The sequence below is a fragment of the Lissotriton vulgaris genome, chromosome 2_1 (genome assembly GCF_964263255.1).
Source record: "Lissotriton vulgaris chromosome 2_1, aLisVul1.2, whole genome shotgun sequence".
In the NCBI taxonomy this organism is placed as follows: Eukaryota; Metazoa; Chordata; class Amphibia; order Caudata; family Salamandridae; genus Lissotriton; species Lissotriton vulgaris.
Window position 1 is genome coordinate 1570728036 of NC_141687.1, and position 21775 is coordinate 1570749810.

Genomic DNA, 21775 nt, shown 5'->3' on the forward strand with positions numbered 1-21775 from the left:
TAAGGATGAGAAGGGGAGACTGGGGGCCTAAATTAAAACGGGAACCTATAAGGGAGGAGAGAGGAGAGGCAAATCTGTGAGGGCCCCGTCCAAACATACACAGGGGCTAATAGAAATAAACAGGTATACCCTTTGAAGTAGGGATATCTGGGGCAAACCTTCGGCCGCTGCAGGGCAGCAAACAAATGCAGGAATCGCCACCCCCCCTGCTCTTAACCCATGGCCGCCAGGCGCCAAAAGCAGGAGCCGCTATTGGCATCAAATGTTCTAGATACCCACTGCTGGTAATGGCAAGGTTGACTCTACACTCATGTTCACACATGGGATTTCTGGTAAATGCCAGGGAAAATGGCATTTTGTTGTTCTGAAGTTGGTTCAAGACACAGCTATCATGTGGTTGACGGAGTCCAACATCTATCCTGTTGATCTAAGCCCATTCGTCTTTTAGCAATTAAAATCAAAGAGGGAGTGAACATAAATGAGAGATGCAGATTTAGAGCTCTGGCAAGGATGGTGCATCTCAATGAACATGCAATGTTGAAGCATGCTGAATTTCCTTCTGGAACATACAGACATAGATTAACATGAGCACCATCTCCTACAGTTTCACAAGGGGCCAACTGTGATATGCTCAGCACTATTGTCAATCCCACTGATGATGTATCTATCTACGAGAATATTAACAGAGCTCCTCGGTTGAATATATGATGAATTTCCGCACTCAAAAATCCTGCATACCATGACTCCGCATTATTTACAACGCGGAGCCATTACTCCGCAGTACAATCACTCCGAAAAATGTAACCCTGCATATAACTTTACAACGCATGCCTTTACAACGCAAAGGCATGTGTGGTGAAGTTATATGTGGGGTAAAGTTAGAAAATGTACTTACACTATATATAAATAAATAAATAAATAAATATATATATATACAGACATATATATATATATATATATACTACTATTATAAAGGAAGAACTTTGAGGCTTTGAGGCGGGTAAACTCGGGAACCACAGCGCCAATCCACACACCCGATACATCGTTGTAATCCTCAGGGTGTGCAGATGGACATAGGCTATGTAAAGTTAAAAAATACGTTATATTTAAAAAATTTACATTATAAAAAAAGTAGTCCCCTCGAAGTAGCGCCGGCCGCGGCCTGCGTGCTGACGTCAGGAGCGCGGGGAGGAGCGGCGTCCAGGAGCGCGAGGAGGAGAGGCGGACATGGCGTGGGGGAGGAGGTGAGGAGCAGCGGACTGGCGGGAGGAGCGGTGACCAGCGGCGAGGAGCGGTGAACTGAGAAGCGGCGGCTGAGGTAAGGCTTCCGGGAACAATGTCGGGCAGGCGGGGGTCGGGGCAGGCAGGGGACGGGGACTTACACCAAAACAGAAGGAGGAGCGGTGAACTGAGGAGCGGCGGCTGAGGTAAGGCTCCGGGGGACAATGTCGGGCAGGCGGGGGTCGGGCAGGCGGGGGACGGGGACTTACACCAAAACAGAAGAATAGAATTTAAATCGGCTGAGGTAAGGCTCCGGGGGACAATGTCGGGCAGGCGGGGGTCAGGGCAGGCGGGGGACGGGGAGTTACAACAAAACAGAAGGGTACAATTTACATCGGCTGAGGAAAGGCTCTGGGGGACAATGTCGGGGCAGGCGGGGGTCGGGGCAGGCGGGGAACAGGGACTTACAGCATCTGCCATGGAGATTTATGCAGAGCGCCTCAACACTGGGCCTTTGTGACATCCGAGGGACAATGTCGGGGAAGGCCCGGGACGGAGCGGCCGGGGGCCCGGGCTGCTGGGCAATGTCGGGGCAGGCGGGGGTCGGGGAAGCCTGATTGCTCCCGGACAAGGTCGGGACGGGCTGCTAGTATATATATATTCACTGAAAAAACCATAGGTTTCACACCAGTTATAGTTATCTGGAAATTTTACTCGCATAAAACCATTGAAATTCCCACGTTATAGTTAGTTGGACTCACTATAACTTGCGCGTGCAATGCACTGCTGATGACGTCACATATTACATCACTCATGACATGGTCAGTGACATCACTCATGACATCACTTATGACACCATCCTTGTGACAGAGTGACAGACCTCCTTTCACTGTAATGTAACTCTTGAAACACATATTCAAAAATAGAAACTTAAATTTTCATAAAAATGGACATGCAACTAACTATAACGTGGGAATTTCAATGGTTTTATGCGAGTAAAATTTCCAGATAACTATAACTGGTGTGAAACCAATAGTTTTTTCAGTGAATTTAATAGGTTTTTTAAATGGTAATTCCTAAGTATAACTGGTGTGAAACCTATGGTTTTTTCAGTGAATTTCCACGGAGCCCCCTGGTCAGCGCAATTTTGCCACGCGCCCCTGGGCGCGTACCGGGGAGCGTCCCGTTAGCGCTATTGCCATGAACAAAAACAACATCGTGACGTTTCGCGCAGTCGCGTGATGCGTATTATGACGAACTGCGTAAGCGCACCCGGAAGCACGCGATCACATACGATCGCTCAACGTCTCGACGCGCTCTCGGGGCGCGTAGCGTAAGCGCGTCAGGTCATGTGATCTGAAAATAACACTTTTCATTGGTGCAGATCAGTTTTGGTTTCCAAATGATGAAAGCCTGGGTCATGTGACTTGAAAATAACACTTTTCATTGGTCCAGAACAGTTTTTTTTTCCAAATGATGAAAGCCCCCACCTTTTTTCCTTATTCTGTCCTTTGACTGAGGAAGACCTTTTTGGAGTTCTATCTCTACTCTTTACTAGTTTGAAATGGCTACATTAGCAGCAGCAGCTGGAGGATCTGCCCCACCACCACCACCACCACCATCTAAAAGACCACCAGAAGATTACATTGGTGGTCAAGAGGATGAGGAGGAGAATGATGAAGAGGAGGAACAGAGAAGGGAATTCCTGCCTGAAAATAAACAGCCCTACCAACCAAAAGAGCACTTTATTTGGGAGTTCTACAAAATCCCAAAGGGTTTTAAAAAAGTCAACGCTGCAAAGGTGACTTGTTTAATTTGTGGTGCTGAGTTGTCCAGGGGGAACCCTAACAAAAAGTATTCCTTCGGGAATCATACAATGATTCGCCACATGATGCGTTTGCATCCAAACAATTATTCTAATGCAGAGTTAAGGGACCTCTGCAGTAAGCTACCCCCATCAACGTCTAGACCCTCAACATCAAAACAACCCACTCCATAGGGTCCGGGGGCAAGAGACACATTGGCTACTATTCAACCTAAGTTTGCCGATTACAAAATCGTGTGCAAGTATTGTAACAAGACACTTTGCTATGGTGAGCAAAGTATCAAACTAATCATGGTTGCTGGTGATAACCATAAGTGTCCAAGAAAACCCTAAATGTTCCAGATTTTTGTTTTGCTCCAGCTGAGCCATTTACAAATTCCTGTTTTTTGTTTCTCCCCATAAAAAATACAAAAAAAATATAAAAGTGTTCAGAAAAGCCCCAAAAAGTAAAAAATGTTCCAAAAAACAATAACAAAAATATAAACCAACAAAAGAATAAAAAAACAGTTCTTTTTAGAACTACCTCCAATTTATAAAAAAAATGCTACATTTTTTGAAAGCTCTGTCATTCTTTTTTCCCTATGGTACGCTCCCCGGTACGCTCCCCGGTACGCTCCCCGGTGCGCTTACCGGGCGCTCCCCTGCGCAAATCGAAAAAAAAAAACATTTTTTGCCCTGCGGGGCACTTTTATGACCCCCACATCAAACCTAGGTGGTCAGGGGGGGGTCTACTCTGCCCCCTTATGGTCATTTCCCCCTTTGTTTTTCCCACCTCTTGTGTCTCGATTCTACCGAGACACAAGATGGCGGCCGCTCCGGACTGTTTGGAATGTTTACAGACACCCGAAAGCCAATTAGCTTTCTGTGCGCAAGTCACGTGGCGCGCCCGGTGCGCTCCCCGGTGCGCGTACCGGGGAGCGCTTATAGATATATATATTTTTTTGATCCTAAATTACTCAAAATCCACTGTAGCACATATCTTGAGACATAGCAAAGGCACATCGGGCTACCAGTCCCTACAATTTTGCCAAGTTTGGTGAAAATTCATTCAGCCGTTCGGGCTAAAAGTGAGGCCAACCGCCCTATGGAAATTAACATGGAGAAAACACGTTTTGGGACCCCCCTTTTATCTTGGCCCCCACTTGACGAATCCCCCCCACATTTTCAGGGAAGAAGCGGAGCGGGCCACGAACTTTGAGAAATTCGCAAAGATTTGTCCACCGGCGCCAAAGTTATTCCCAATAGAATGTTGCGGATTTCCTATGGAAAGTAGATCCTAACTATAACTACCTACTGGCGACCGCCAGTAGGTAATATGTATATATATATATATATCTCGCTCCTCCATACGCCATAGGCGGGGCACTTCCTGGTCGGGTGCAGTAAAAGCGGTGGCGTACCGCGATATAAATCCCAGCTCCAAACTTTCCTCTTATCCTTCAGGAAAGAAAAGCACTCACGAGGATTCTGTAGCTCATAAACTGCTGTTGAGCTACAGAATCCTCGTGAGTGCTTTTCTTTCCTGAAGGATAAGAGGAAAGTTTGGAGCTGGGATATATATATATATATATATATATATATATATATATATATATATATATATATATATATATATATATATATATATATATATATATATATATATATATATATATATATATATATACATACAGATAAAAATAAATATATAAAAATAAACCAAATAAAGCATATGTGTATAAATAAATAAATATTTTACATTTATATTTGTTTTAAAATCATTTAAAAAAAAATATATATATATATGTACAATTAAAAAAATACACTTAACACCCTAAAAACGAATACCACCCTGCTCCCTTAAAATACCCAGGCACCCAAAATCCAAACCCACCCTTACTCCTTAAAATACCTCAACACCCTTAAACACTAACCCATCTTAACCCTATAAATATACCCTGTACCCCAAAACCCAAACCTACCCCTGAACCCTAAAAAAACCCTGTACCCCAAAACCCAAACCTACCCCTGAACCCTAAAAATACCCCTGTACCCCAAAACCCAAACCTACCCCTGAACCCTAAAAATACCCCTGTACCCCAAAACCCAAACATACCCCTGAAACCTAAAAATACCCCTGTACCCCAAAACCCCAAAATAACCCTGAACCCTAAAAATACCCCTGTACCCCAAAACCCAAACCTACCGCTGAACCCTAAAAATACCCCTGTACCCCAAAACCCAAACATACCCCTGAAACCTAAAAATACCCCTGTACCCCAAAACCCAAACCTACCCTTGAAACCTAAAAATACCCCTGTACCCCAAACCCAAACCTAGCTCTAAACCCTAAAAATACCCCTGTACCCCAAAACCCAAACCTAGCTCTAACCCCTAAAAATACCCCTATACCCCAATACCCATACCTATCCCTTAACCCTTAAATACCCCTGCACCCATAAACAAAACCCACCCTTAAAATACCCCTGAACCCCAAAAACATATACTCCAACACCCCCAAACTAAAATCATATACTTACCATACACTTAAATATAAAAAACATATGCTTTTACCAATCATGCTTTTACAACGAATTTTGTTGTAAAAGCATGCGTGGTAAAAGCATATAATATATAATGGCATGCGTTGTAAAATATTGCGGAGTAACGGTACCTGCGTCGTCATGGTATGAGGAGTAAAGGTATGCGGAGTAAAAAACGCGGAGTGACGGTGTTTTACCCCTCAGTTAGGTGCACAAAAGACAATGTCTATCTAATATTTTGACCCTTGGGCATACCTAAGTGCCATCAGAGCTAATGCACCAAGACAGAACCCACAGGGATGGAGTTTATGAATGAATGATTGAAAGAGTTTTTGCATAGGGCGACGTTCACTCCAAGGAGCATCTTGGTGCTTAGCGGGCGGAAAAGGGGCATCTGGCGATGATTAACAGAGGAAAGGGTGACAGAGAGAGAATTTTAAATTAGAGATAGCGCTTGGTGGTCTGGGGTAGCAAAGATCCATGTTTTGCGGAGCTTCCTAAAGGTGAGTTCCATATGTGTGTGCCTCAGCTGAGTGGGTAGGGCGTTCCAGGCTTTTGTCCTCAGTACAGCCATAGTCTTCCCACTCCAGGTAAGTGGGTACAGTTATCAGGTTCTCTGATGTGGACCGCACAGTATGTTTGGTGTTGTTTGGCTTGATTTTTGATCTTAGATATTCTGGTCCAGTTTTGCTTATGTGAACTGGTACCCAGTGAAGTGCTTTGAGTGCTGCAGCTGAGGGAGAGTCCCTGGGAAGCTTGAGTACTAATCTCGCAGCACAATTCTGTACCACCTGCAGTCCTTTCACGACTGTCTTTTTTGTTCCTGCATAAAGACAGTTACAGTAGTCCAGACGAGATAAAATTATGGCCACTGCAACAGTCTTCCTGGCGGGCAGCGGGCGTAGGTCAAAACATTTTCGAAGCGTTTTTATGGTTTGAAAACACATGCCTGCGATGGTAAGTTCTTGCTTGTGAAAAGATAGTTTGGGGTCGAATTTTATTACTACATTTTTGGCTGTATTGACTGTTGTGGGTGGGGCATCAGAGTCAAAGGGCCCCCATTGGGTAGGTCTAAATACATTGGACTTTTCAAACAGCATAGTTTCTGTTTTGGAGCTATTACATAAAAGGTGATTTAGTTTCATGCAGTTCATTACTGCAGGGAGACAGTGGTGGAACTTCTCTTCCACCGCTGTGGAGTTTTTGTCCAGAGTGAGGATCAGCTGGGTGTTATCGGTGTATGCAATCGATTCAATATCGAAAGTAGCTATCAGAGAGAGTAGTGGTGTCATGTAAAGAATAAATAGGGTAAGGCTCAGAGATGAGCCCTGGGGGACCCCTGATGACAGCCACTTTTCTCCCGATTTGTAACTATCCAATGTTATGGACAGGTACACTGGACCCCCATAAATATTGTCCTTTTTAAGTCCCTCTTTGTTGTTTACTATCCAATGTTACAATCTGATACCTTTTATCTAGGAAAGATGTAATCCAAACCATAGCCTTGTTTTTTATTCTGTTGTGTTCCAATCTGTCTCTCAGAATGTCACGAGAGAAAGTGTTGAACGCCGCTGATAGATCCAACAGAATCAGTACTGCCTCCTTGCCCTGATCCAAGGCAAACTTGAGGGTGTCGGTGGTGTGGAGCAGCACTAATTCAGTTGAATATCCTGGTCTGAAACCTGATTGCTTGGGATGCAGGGTATTAGTTTCTTGCAGGAAGTCATTAAGTTGGTCAATGAATAGTTTCTCCGCGATTTTGCTAAGGCATGGCAGTAGTGAGATAGATCTGAGGTTGGAGAAAGTGGTAGGGTCGGGAAGTTTCTTTTTTTGGAGTGGCTTTACAGCAGCAAATTTCCAGATGTCAGGGATTTTTACTAGCCTAAAACTGGCATTGATGATCTGGTTGATACCGGGATTTACTATGTCTACCATTGTATTTAGGATTTTCGTCGGGCATGTGTCGAAAGGTTAGCTTGCCTTACAGGAAAGGATGGCCTGCCTGGATTGTTCTAGATTGATTTCCTTGAAACCTGTGAGTTCCCTTTTTGTTCCTACCACCTGAGCATTGTTTGACTGTGGTGGTATGTTAGAAAAATCTTTCTTTAGGTCTTTAATTTTCTTGTCGAAGAACTCAGCGATGTCATTGCATGGTTCCTGTGTAGGAGGGATTTTACGATTAGATTTGTGGGGTTAGTGAAAACTTTCACTATATTAAAAATTGTTTTCAAATTGTCATCAGCCCTGTTTCTTACATTAGCATAGTGTGTCTTTTTCTCTATTCTGAATTGTAGTTGGTATGCTCTGAGTGCTGATTTGAAAAGCTTCATATCTTCAGCCTCATAGTGCTTCCTTCACTGTTTTTCTGCTTGTCTGCACAGTCCTTTCAAGGCTTTCAGGTAAAGGGGTGAACCAAGGGGCTGATTTTTTACTGGAGCTAAAGTGTTAGTCATTGACAGCATCCATTCATTAAATAGGTTATTGTCGGTCTCCGGATTTCCAGGGGGAGTGGGTCTGGTGGTTTCCGCCATGCTCTGGAGATTGGGATTTGATAGCATGCTAATCAATTTCCTTGTGAGGTCCAATTTGCTGGAAATGTTTTTTGTTTGAGCATTATCATAGACGAATTTGAAAGTAATTAACTTATGGTCTGACCAAGTTATCATGACTGGAGGGGCAACCATAAGATTTGCAGCGTTAGTGCAAATCCTGTTAAGGGTGTGTCCTGCCTGATGTGAGGACCCCTGTGTCTGTTGTTTTAGTCCTAGTGTATTTATGATGACAGCTTCAAGATGAAGATTAAAATCACCTAGGATTGTAAAATTTGAGTATCGGACCACAAGGGAGCTTAGACTTTCTCCCGGGGTATCTAAAAATGTACCCACTGATCCCGGAGGACTGTGGACAAGAGCCCCTGCGGCGTGGTGCAGTTGTCTAATTTAAAATTAAAGCAGAAACTGTCTGCATCCTTTAGTTTGGTGATATTTGTGATGCAGCATTTCAGGTGGTCCTAAAACATTATAACTATTCCTCCTCCATTTTTACCATTTCGATCGAATCTAGAGATGGTATACCCCTGGGGAAGGGCTTGCACTATGTCTGGGTTGGAGCAGTCTGTCAACCATGTTTCAGTGACAAAGAGGCAATCATAGTTGTAATCTGTCAACAAGTCCTGGATGTGAAGAGCATCTTTTACTAAGGAACTTGCGTTTATAAGGCCGCAGTGAACTTGTTTATGGTGAGTCTTGCCCTTGGGAGGAATGCTATGTTCCATCATAGTGCTGGACTCATGGTTGATAGTGCATTTGTAGGTGACAGAAGTGTGGGGGCCTTTAATAATTTCCGTGAGTGGTAGGGTTCTGCAGTTTCTAACCTGTAAGTTAAGTGAAAGTCATTCTTCCCTGGTGTATTGGAGATTTGGTTTTGTTCCGGCAGCATTTCTGGCCCTTGCCGCATTCCGTACGCGGACGGGCGCAGACGGGCTTGCCTTGGGCACGACCGCTGCGCGCGTCTGCTGCGCCACCGGCTGAGCATTGAGCAATATGTGCTCTCCCCGGAAGTAGAGTTCAGCTAGATTGCTACCCCCTACTCCCGAGATGGCTTCTCTCAGATCTCGAGAGTATCCAAACACTCCCTATGCACAAACGGGACTTCCCGCGGCGGACAAAGGAGTAAGGGGCAAACTGCTAATAATACTGTTTTATCAGACAGCACTCACATTACAATAGTACAACACATTAAAATAGTTCAAACTTTAGGATGACCCGGACTGTGCAAAATGCAAGTAGCAGCAGTTTAATCAGCAGCAGTTCTAGTGTGCGTGGTTGCCCTTTACTCGTTTTCTAATTGCTCTATACCCCTTGTGTGATATGTTGACCCGCATTTTTTTCTCTCCTTTGCCCTTGTAGGGAAGCACAAATGTCAGAATTAGCAAGCGTTTTCAAGATTCATCCATGATGGGGAATGTTTGTGGGCCTGTTGTACTACTGTAGCATAAGGTGGAGCAGGGCCAATAGTTGTCAAGTCACAGATTATAGGATAGTGTCTTTGAGCACTTCTCAGCGTGCATACCCAAGAGTTGTGCTGCACTGCATATCAGACACAGTAACAGTGTGTTTAGTAGATGTTCTCCACTTACTAAATCCTACATGCAGCTCTGCCCTTGTGGGAGAAAGAGGTAATTTATTAGGGCCAGCAAATGTGGCATACTTGGAATCCATACTTTTGAAAGCCCCTTGGCCTGAACTGCAGTCCTAAACTCATTCTGCTTGGAATGGTTTTTAATATGCTAAGCAGGTGAAATTGTTAATAGGCCCACTATAAATTACACTGAGTCCCTAAGTACATTGGAATAGTATGTATCTCTTGGATATATCATATATCTAGAGTATTGTCTCATCCACACTGAGTATACACTTGTCAAACCAGAGGTCAATACGAATATTATGTTGCTCCTCACCAATATAAGGAATCCTGTTATAAAGATTTTTATTAAACGTGTTTAGTATACTGACCCTTATGCACCCAGCACCAAATGATTAAGTTACCTCAAATTCAGTCTCAGTTAGCTCCAGAGATATAGCTGATTATCCTCTGTGTATTAGGATACAGGGATGCTTAACTGATTTTGAAGACTACCGATGATCTAGTGTACAGGATGAACAATACAGGTTCCAGAATGGAGCCCTAGTGTGGCCAAATGGCATAAGGTCTGGGGAAAATCATCTAGCCCGCTTGAGTACTATGGTACAGAATGGTACAAGCCAGACTCTCTCCATGAGGCCAACTATGCTGATCAGGATTAAAATGAGATGATGTAGCACAAGTAAAGCTTCTGAAAGAGCTTGTAAATAGGTACCCACAATTCTAGTCCAGATGAGTTCTCATCCAGCACCAATACAATTATGGTCTCTAATTGTGTTTCGCTACTTGCTGACATTTCTGATGAGTACAGCTGCACCTCATGCGTATCAAGTAGGTGAAATTTAGGTAAACACATTTGAGACCTACAATACAAGAAAGATAATAACAGAGAATTACTTGTACATTGCATTAAGCCAAATGTGAAAATTGCTAAGCAGCCACAATGCCATTTCTAAGTGATACTGCTATTGTGAACATCTCGTTGACATTCCTTGTTCAGTACCTTTTTAGTGGAAAAAATATACATTTTGAATGCATTTTGTTAATTGGATAATATTATTAGCACAGTTCTTAGCACACTATTCTCAATATATCTGAATCATTATTTTTAGGTGCTTTATTATGTGAAAGATGTCAAGAAAACTATAAACTACTTGAGAAATTGCTTGGCACCTGGTGGGAAACTTCTTATCATTCTAGTGTCAGGTCGGTAACTTTTGAATCTTTACTTGCCTCGCTAATTTATATGTATTGCACTTTATATTTTTATTTCACTTGTGATTTTAATATAGAGTGCACCTTGTCCCACACTTACTAGCAGTTATTCAAAGAAGATGTAAGTGAAGACATGCGATAAGTTTAGAGAATGTGTCACATGCCAGTTTCCTCCCACAAATTTAAAAGTATATTATGTGTTCGCTACTGCACTGTTTACTCTTTTTGTTTTTCCCCATAGCATTCCATAGCACCTGGGCCTGGGTGAAGCTTCTATTTCAAAATGTAACATACTCTTTGATTGTAGACAGTAATACAAATGTTAATAGCATTACAATAATAATTTTGTCATCCCTTTGAGGTTTCCTCCTTTCCCTATACGTAGTGAGTGTCGCTGAACTCAAAATTTCAAAGCGCTAGTTCAGTTAATTCACATATTTTTATGTTTTGCTTTTTGACTATGTAAAACATTTTTCACTCATATTCTCCTTCAATTATTGGTATGACTTGTACTGCTTGCAAAAATCCTGTCCCTGCTACCACATCGCATGCCTATTTCATCACCTTCATGTGGACAGATCAGAAAAGTACCTAGGCATAAAACTTGTTCAACCAAGCAAAACCAGTCTGCAGCATGGCTGGACAACAACAGATGCTGACACCTACTCAAGTGACCCTGAATTTCAATTTACTATGATCAAGGGTCCCCAAATATAACAACAATATTGACATTTAGGTCTGTTTTCCCTATGAGTCTCTTTAGACCCTAGGCTTTGGTTTATAGATGGGGGAACAAGGCCTGAGCTTACAGCAGTTGGAGGGCCTCGGCAGCACCGTCTTTTGGCATCAAATTTATAAAAAAAATGGGTCATTACTATTTGAGAGGGGTGGAAGCCCCTACTCTAAAACTAAAAACAATCCTTTACAGGGGGAACCACAAAAAGTCACTAAATTAACTTGTGCTTAGCCCATTGATAGCTTGGAACTAAAGCAGTCTGGCTTCACTCAGAGGTAATCACTGGCGTAACGAAAATTGAGGGGGAGTCCCTGCACAGAACAAAGAGGGGGCCCCCTCTAGGCTCAATCAGGATCTCTCTGGCCAGAGTGCAGTGCCGAGGGGCCCCCCAGGAGCTTGCCCCCCCCCCCCCCCCGCACTGCGGGCGCTGCAGGGGCCTGTGTTACGCCGCTGGAGGGAATGTGTGAAGTATTTATGCAGCACACTAACAGTATTAATGTGATAACACAACACAAGAACAATTTCAAATCAATTTAGCAAAATAGAGTCAATTTTAATAAATAAAATTATACCAAATAAAAAAAATCCAATCAGCAGAACCAGATTTATGGATTTTTAAACTTTTTTTGTAAAGTTTTTTGCCAAAAAGAACAAAGAGTATCTGATCGCACAACACTGGATGAAAGTCAAAAGTTAAGGCAGGCTGTGATGAAGTTACAAGGGGTGGATTGGGCCCAGCCACAGCTTACCTTCAGACTTAAAAGAAATTTAAGAATACGTTCTTAGGGGTATATTCTCAAGAACGTTTGCTAAACATCACCAGAAAATGCTAACGCACCTTTACACATTGCAGCCCATTGCGGGAAAATAACACCATGCCAACGTGGGATTCACAACACCATGGTACCATGCCATAGACCACCGACACTGCGGTCAATGTCCGTGATACAACCACCGTAACAGAGATAAAAACACAAACCCCAATGCGGAAAAAGTCACAATGTGCCCAAACGCGATAAGAAAACAGTGATGACCAGCGCACATTGACTGCGTAGTACCACTAATGCACCCTGAGCCACTGCAGAGGACAACATGTACCCTCCAATCCCCATGGATGAACACCCAAGAATACACCAACCATGGATTGGGTGGACGGGGGGGAGCCGGGTACAATGGTACACACACAAACACCAAGTAGTCCCACGTACCCCATGTGCCCTAAGGGGCACCCACACCACACATCAACAGGCACACAACCAACACATGCACACGTGCAAAACACAGCAAACATGCTAATACTTCCGCCACACTGACAATGCAAGAGACACAACATGACTAGTAGCGTGGCTGCAGTGCAAGCCCCATGACAATATACACAGCACAACACTGAGGTGGCTGAGTGCGGACCACAACCAGAAAGGAGCAGGTCACACTTGAACACAACCACCTGCACAAACAACCCCTGATGTTATCCTCACATCTGTGGACAGACCATGCCCAAGAGGCACAACTCGACAAAGAGCATAAGTCACCCAAGTCTGCAACATCTCATCACCATGGAAGCACAAAACTGATGGGCACACCGCCTGAAAGGGCCCAGTGGCAGACAAATCAGAGCCGCACGGGCAAATCAAACACTGTGCAGAATATGCACATAAGTACAAGTGTACCTCGACATTGACAACATCCTGGTACAAACAGCAACAGCTCCACAACAGAACACAGGACACAACTGGTGCCCCAAATGTGCACGACATGGGAAACTGTGACATGACAATGTACAAGTACAACCTGCAACCTGCAAATATGTTTTCTTCACACATATGTTTGTGGGCAACTCGAACTGTCTCATGATCGCCAGGGAAGGCCACAATGTCAAGTGCTCATGAGAAGTAATTGTCAATGATGGTGTTCCTAGGGGCGATTCATGCCGCAGCTGCAGTGGGATTTGGCCACCTGGCCCATCGTCCACATCATTGTCCAGTACATCTGTAACTGGGATCCCTGGGGCATAGGTGCATACACAGATGTTGTGCAATACACAACATGCAATGATCATCTTGCACACGATCTTTGGGCTGTACAGGAGCTTTCAACCTGTGCTGTCCAGGCCCCTGAAACGTGACTTCAACATGCTAAATGGGCGTTCAACGATACCCCTGGTGCATATGTGGGCTGCATTGTACTGCCTCTGGGCGGGTGTGTTCGGGTCTTGGAGTTGTGTCATCATCAAAGGGCAGAGTGCATATCCTTGATCACCTGTGACCATGCTGGGAGAAAAGAGTCAATACTTGGTTCGGCAGGATGTGATGGCAGCCCCAATAATCTAGTGACAACTGTGCTGGCTGTGTATGGGGTGAGTGTAAGCCAGCCCCCAGGGAGTAGCTGGTGCAGGCAACAAGTGCAACAGTTTCACGCATCCAGAAATGCAATGTCAGAACAAGAAGTGAGAATGACTTGAGTCGCACAGGGTTCGTGTCCCCGGATGCACTGCGGCCGACTCGGGCCCACCGCCATGGGACGCTGACCTGCGGGAGTCTGGGGTAGGGTCATGGGGGTAAAGCAGGTATCCGTAGATGGAAAAGGAGCTGGTCGTGTAGTGTCTCGGTGGACAGTGGGAGGTGGACCCCTAGGGTATGATGCAGAGGGCACATGCCAGCTGTGTCCTGCTACATGACGGACCTGAATGCCACAGATTCAGGTCAGACACCAAGTCCGTACATGCCTGTTGCTGATGTCAACCCCCAGTCCACAGGCTCAGACACCAACGATGTTCCGCCAGAGGCTGACAGTCACTCATGGCGCACAGGGTTAGTGGAACCACCTGTCGCGGGACTGCAATAGGGAAATATGCCATACTGATCGAAGAGGGTCTGGCGCTGTGGCCGCCGCCATGTACAAGATGTCACTGCCATTCAGGACTCAGGACACAGTTCCAAATGTGGGACCTACTGTGATGAAGGTGACGCTGGTGGAGTATGTCAATGAGGAAGCAGTAATGTTGCCCATCGTCATGGGGGCCAGTGATGGTATGCGGAGGCTGCAGAGATTGCGGGACTGGGTCTTGGCAGTTGCCAAAAGCACGTGGTGGGCCCTGTTTGACACATGACGGTGTCGGCAGGTGAGCAGTGCGGCCTTGGGGCACTGGGGAAGGCAGTTCTGGTCTGGGTGTCAGCGTCCTAGGGTGCAGCAGGTGCACAGGGTTGCACGCCCCGCTGCTCATGGCATCGGCCTTATGGCAGACCGGATGGCGCTGCCCTGTCAGTGACATTGGCCTTTACGGGAAAGAACCAAGCTTTGCGCCACCGGGTTTTCGTCCACACCCCTGCGCAGCCCTGGCATACTCAAGGACCACCCACCATGCTCACACACACAGGAGGGGACGCAGCGAGCGACATTTCTGCTATTGGGGCCATGGCCTGGTGTGACATGGTTGCGTCCACTGTTCACTACTCTCTGGTCACCAGCAGTTGTGACCTGCATGAACATATTTGTGGTTTGCATACTCACGTCTGTCCTGCACATTCACGCCTCACTTACCGTTGTGTACATTCCCATTCACGGGTCACTTGCTTCCTTCGCACATGGCTGCATTCTGCATCTACACACGTTCAGCTGTTGTGTGGCTGTAGTGCCATGATATGGCTGTATGGTGTGCAGGGGTAGCCCAGGATCATCATGGAGTGGTGTTGTCGTGTCTGGTAGGGGGGCATGTTCATTGTCATGTGTAAGTGGTTTGGTCACATGTGCATTCTCACAGTTGTGCCTTGTGTGATGGTAGCTTTGAGGTGCATGGTGTGCTGGTTTGGCACTTCCCAACTAGCAGTCCACTTCCATATGTGCCATCCTGGAAGCGCTGGTTTATGTTGGACTGTCGGAAGATGTAGGAATCGTGCACACTGCCGGGGTCATTTGCAACGACATTGGTGAAGAGTCCCCGGTGTTGCACTATTGCCTGCACATTGATGGAATGTGTGTGATTTCTGTTGTGGTAGTGGTGTGCAGTATCCGCAGTGGGCACAAGTGGGACATGTGTGTAGTCTATTGCCCCTAACAGGGCCGGGAATCCGGCTACGGCATAGAAGCCCCACTATTGCCTGCACATTGATGGAATGTGTGTGATTTCTGTTGTGGTAGTGGTGTGCAGTATCTGCAGTGGGCACAAGTGGGACATGTGTGTAGTCTATTGCCCCTAACAGGGCCGGGAATCCGACTACGGCACAGAAGCCTTGCTTGATCTCCTGCTGTTCCTGCACAGTGTTGGAGAAGTGAAGGTACTGGGGTATGAAGCTGAGGATGGCATCCAGTACAGGTGTGATGAACTTTGTTAGGGCTGGCTGTAAGACCCGACCGACTCTGGCAGTGTTTGGTTGAAAGGTACCAGAGGCCAACAGGTGCAGCACAGCCAGCTGCTTTGTCTGCGGAGGGATGTTGGTTCTCCGCTGTGTTGGCACCGTCAATCTGTGGGCGATGTGGGTCATGATGCGGATGATGGTTGTCCTTTTAAGCCTGTAGTGGGCAATGACTTCCTTGGGCTTTAGGTCTGTGAGACTGGTGCGTTTTCAGTAGGTCCCCTGTCTTACTTTGCTCTGCCTCAGTGGTGGTCCGGGGGGCAGGATCTGGTCCTGGTGGTGGTGGCAGTCGGTCTTGTGGCCCTGTTAGGGCTCCAAGCTACATGATCGGTAGCTCCATGGCGTCTTTTGTTCTTCGGGTGTTGCTGTGTGCAGGGCTAAGTTGCCTGCTGCAGGTAGTCGTCCGGCTTTACAACTGCTGGAGGCAGGTGTTAATTCCTTGCGGCTAACGTGGCTTATCACGTGGTTTTGACTCACATCGTGGATCTGGCTCTTCATTGTGAAAGTGGTGTTGTTTTTTTCCGTGAGTTTTTGCTCTGGAACGTCTACTCACCATCTCATTAGGGTTATTTGGTGGTGTCCATCGTGGAGGTAAATTTTGGGGCAGTTATCACAGGAATACTGGCAATGTCCGCAGATTGCATCAGCTTGTGAAAGGGGTGTTAAATTAATCTCTGCATTTAATGCGGTACGGTGGGGATAAATCAGAGTTACGTCTTTGTGAATATCCCCCTTAGTGTCTCAGCGTGGCAAGGTTCCAGGCTATCTCTGAGGACGTCTTGTGGATGACATAGAGCCACTGGACGAGATGTCAGTAAAACTGTTGACCAGGCTTACTCAGTACAGGTAAAGTAAGGAATTCACGCCAAGGAGATTGCCATTGTCGATGGGGTGCTACTTGTCATTGAGGCAGGAGAAGTTTTCTACCTTTTGACTTAGACGTTTTTCTGGAGCTAGATTCCTTCAGGAGGAGGAGGCTAGAGGTATCACCAAAGAGGGTTCATGAGGTTGTATACCCTCATTGAAGGGTCCAGCTGAAGAGGAATTGCTGCTGTGGAGAAGAACATAGTGGTAGCTTTGGAAAAGTCAACCCCAATGGTAATGCGCCTTTTTCGGATCTGCGTGCAGGTAGTCAATGGTCTTCTGTCGGTCCTAAGAGCATTTTGTGATGGAAAAAGTTTTAAGTCCAAGTTTTGATAGGAAATCTTCACTTTAGCACCACACCAAATGTACCGAACCTGGTAGGGTCATCACTTAAGAGCTAGGACTCACTCCAGCAGTGACCATCAGCAGCAAGCAGGAAGGGTGAAGAGTCTCTGGAGGTAGTGGTCCTTCATTCAAAGAGCAGGTCCAGTCTTTCCCAAGCAGCACAGCAGTCATTCCAACATCAGGGCAGCAAGACAGTCTTTCTTCTGAATGTTTCACAAGTCCATAAGTGATATGATTCGGGGGTCTGAGAATGACACCTTTTTATCCCCAGTGTAATATCTTTCTGTAGGGGGCAATGTCTGGCCTTCCTAGCTCTGGCTCCGAAATGTCTAAGGTGACAAAAGGCTTTTGTCCGGCACAACTCATCCTCAGCCATCCTGCCAGAAAAGCCCATACTGTCACAACTATGTCCTTTTTGTTCATATGTCTGGGAGGAGTACACAGCAGGAGAGCCATTCACATTTATGTGACCCAGTAGACTGGCAGTAAGGCACGCTGGTTTAGGCACAGAAAATGCCAACTTCCCAAAAGTGGTATTTTCAGAATCGAGATTTAAAATCCAACTTTACCATTAAAGAAAATTTTAAATTACAATTCATTTGAGTGTATACATAATTTCCCTACCTCATAAAAAATTACTTCAGGAATTTTACACTATAAGGACATGTACAGCCTGAACCCAGATCTCCTACTTTTCAAATACCTTGCAATCTGCCTTAGTGCCTACCTTAGGGGTTACTTATGTGTATTAATATGAAAGGTTTAGCTCTTGTAAATGGTTTATTTTTCCAGATCACGATGGCAGTTTAAAACTGCACTACAGGCTTGAGACATGTTTTAAATTGCTACGTTAGTGTGGCACAATGATTGCTGTGGGACTATTAGTGGTTCAAAAGGGGGTGGTAATGGACGGAGCATCTGAACCAATCAAACACTCACACCCAGTCAAAAGATCTGGGTTTATTCTATCAGCGTTCTTTAGCCCACTCTGCCACCCCAGTTCAGACATGGCTATATGCAAATCAGTCTGACCCTGTGCCTCATGGGAACAGTCTAGCCTGAACTGCCAAGCCATGACTTCCCTGGACCGGAAACAAGCTTCCGAGGACCGGTTTCTGGCATTCCAGCCGTCTTCAGCCCGGCTTGCTTGAATCCAGTGGCAAAGTGAGCAAGGGACTCACGTCTGAGCATACCCTGCCACACTTATGGTGGCCAAAAGCGGTACAAAAGGGGGTGATAATGGACGGAGCATCTGAACCAATCAAACACTCACACCCAGTCAAAATACCTGGGTTTAATCCATCACGGTTCTTTAGCCCACTCTGCCAACCAGTTCAGACATGGCTATATGCAAATCAGTCTGACCCTGTGCCTCATGGGAACAGTCCAGCCCGAACTGCCAAGCCATGCCTTCCCTGGACCGGAAACAAGCTTCTGAGGACCGGTTTCTGGCATTCAAGCCGTCTTCGGCCCGGCTTGCTTGAATCCAGTGGCAAAGTGAGCAAGGGACTCACGTCTGAGCATACCCTGCCACACTTATGGTGGCCAAAAGCGGTACAAAAGGGGGTGGTAATGGACGGAACATCTGAACCAATCAAACACTCACACCCAGTCAAAATATCTGGGTTTAATCCATCATCGTTCTTTAGCCCACTCTGCCACCCCAGTTCAGACATGGCTATATGCATATCAGTCTGAGCCTGTGCCTCATGGGAACAGTCCAGCCCGAACTGCCAAGCCATGCCTTCCCTGGACCCGAAACAAGCTTCCGAGGACTGGTTTCTGGCATTCCAGCCGTCTTCAGCCCAGCTTGCTTGAATCCAGTGGCAAAGTGAGCAAGGGACTCACGTCTGAGCATACCCTGCCACACTTATGGCGGCCAAAAGCGGTACAAAAGGGGGTGGTAATGGACGGAACATCTGAACCAATCAAACACTCACACCCAGTCAAAAGATCTGGGTTTAATCCATCACCGTTCTTTAGCCCACTCTACCACCCCAGTTCAGACATGGCTATATGCATATCAGCCTGACCCTGTGCCTCATGGGAACTGTCCAGTCCGAACTGCCAAGCCATGCCTTCCCTGGACCGGAAACAAGCTTCAGAGGACCGGTTTCTGGCATTCCAGCTGTCTTCAGCCTGGCTTGCTTGAATCCAGTGGCAAAGTGAACAAGGGACTCACGTCTGAGCATACCCTGCCACACTTATGGCGGCCAAAAGCAGTACAAAAGGGGGTGGTAATGGACGGAGCATCTGAACCAATCAAACACTCACACCCAGTCAAAAGATCTGGGTTTAATCCATCACCGTTCTTTAGCCCACTCTGCCACCCCAGTTCAGACATGGCTGTATGCAAATCAGTCTGACCCTGTGCCTCATGGGAACAGTCCAGCCCGAACTGCCAAGCCATGCCTTCCCTGAACCGGAAACAAGCTTCCGAGGACCGGTTTCTGGCATTCCAGCCGTCTTCAGCCTGGCTTGCTTGAATCCAGTGGCAAAGTGAGCAAGGGACTCACGTCTGAGCATACCCTGCCACACTTACGGCGGCCAAAAGCGGTACAAAAGGGGGTGGTAATGGACGGAGCATCTAATTTAGTTTACAGGCCCTGGGTATGTGTAGTACAATTTACTAGCAGCTTATGCGTAATACTGGGTGAAGTTAGTGTAGCCGCGCCACGCAAGGCTACGCAAATGTAGCACAAAAACTCTGCAGTGCTACACGTAGATATTGGAACATGCGGAGTTGCTTGTTTCCGCATGCTCGCATGTGCTCGCGTATGCTCGCAAGATGTTTTTGATGTTTAGCAACATGGATTACATGTTCGGGGAAAATATTGTGTGAACTTCACCACGCTGTCGCCAATGGTCGGGCCATCTTGTTTTCCTATTCTTTGCATGGTTCTGGGGCCTGTTTTTCAATCCCTCTCTAATCTTTTCAATCCTTTGTTGTTTACACTGTTTTTCAGATTTTTAAAAATTATCATCTATCCCTCTCTGTCCCTAAGTGTATATTTTGCTTTTTATTTCTACATTAACTGCGTTTTTTTAAAACTTTTATCTACTGTTTTATATTACTTACTTTTTTACTCTACTACTTATTCTCCTGACTTTGTTTTTTTACTCCTACGTTTTATTTTCTGCCTCCCACCCATCCCAGAACCATGGCTAAGGCTATTGGATCCAAGGGGAAGGCGCTTGCACCCAAGAAGAAGAGCCGCCTTCCTTGAGGCAGACTGCACCCAGAAGGTGTGCAGGCCCTGTCCATTTTTAACAAGACAGAGGTGGCCCTCCATTTTTTTCCGCAGCGCCACCTCCCCTTGACCTTGGCAGCAGGTGGCAGGCCTGGCTCTGGGTATGCTACCTAGGAGCTTCACCGCCGGTGGGTGAGGGTGCGCTGAGCAGTGTTTCGCTGCTCTGGGGTCAGGCATACCTTTAACCAGCTGACCCACTGGTGGTCAGATATCTTGGACCAGGAGCAGGACCTGCTGGACCTGCTAGGTGTTGATGTCGTGGGGCTTGGTGAGTAGCTAATAGTATAATACTAGTAGTATTTTGTGTTCTGTAGACTGTGTTGCTGTTATTGTGAAAATATTTTTTTTCCGAGTAGCAAGATTGCTGCTGCTTACATTGCAGGTAAATTACATTTACAAATCTTCAATGATTGGTATTCTTCTAGACACAGGTGCTCGACGCTACTAATCTTATTGTTTGCAAATTTGCGCTCACTTGGGCTGATTATGTAAGAGAGTTTACTTTAGAGAACTTAAGTTAGGTGATGCTAGAGAGTCTCTAGTCCTTCCTTTGTCCTCCAGTCACAGAGATAGTGGTCGATTTATAAATAGTTTAGTTACTTAGTTACTCAAATTTGAGGACCATTTAAAAAAACTTACAGGGGTCTGTTTCTCCACTTTGAAAACTCTACGTAGGTTTTTCCCCTCCTCCCGAGAGAGGCTAAAGAGACTGTTATTCGTGCTCTAATACTCTCCAGGTTAGATTACGCGAATGGCCTGTTCTGTGGACTACCGGCCTATCTGATCCACCGTCTTCAGGTCATACAAAATGCCGCTGTGAGACTCCTGTTCAACATACCAAGGAGCTCCAGTGTTCGCCTCCTACTCCGCGACCTCCATTGGCTCCCAGTTGCCCATAGGATTATGTTTAAAATTCTTATTCTTTCCTATCGCGCTGTTCATCAAATTGGCCCAGTTTACCTGAGGAAAAGGTTTTCCCTTTATGTTCCTAACCGCTCCCTCCGGTCGGCCAATCGGTGACAAATGTCGGTGCCTAAATTTAAGTACTGCACACTAGGCGGCCAATCCATCGCAGTCAGAGCCGCGAAAGCCTGGAATGTTCTCCCTCTCCACATTAAAACAGCGCCTACCATCATTGCTTTTAAGAAAGGACTAAAGACCCATCTCTTCAACACTACTCTGTAGGTCTCTCTCCTCTTTCTGTTATGTCATCCCAGGAACTCTTTGCTATGCCCTCACTTTTTCGCGCCAGGATACTATTTTTTAGTAATAGAGCGCGCTATAAAAGCCTTTATAATAAT

At 45.8% G+C, this 21775-nt stretch overlaps 1 protein-coding gene across 1 annotated transcript in view; it reads left to right on the forward strand.

Moving 5' to 3' along the window:
- LOC147732919 (histamine N-methyltransferase-like) overlaps positions 1-21775 on the forward strand; it is a 490500-nt gene that overhangs the window by 352197 nt on the left and 116528 nt on the right. Inside the window, exon 6 of the mRNA XM_086957452.1 lies at positions 10824-10917. Within this exon, the coding sequence (XP_086813578.1) occupies positions 10824-10917 (94 nt within the window). The remainder of the gene's footprint in view (positions 1-10823; positions 10918-21775) is intronic.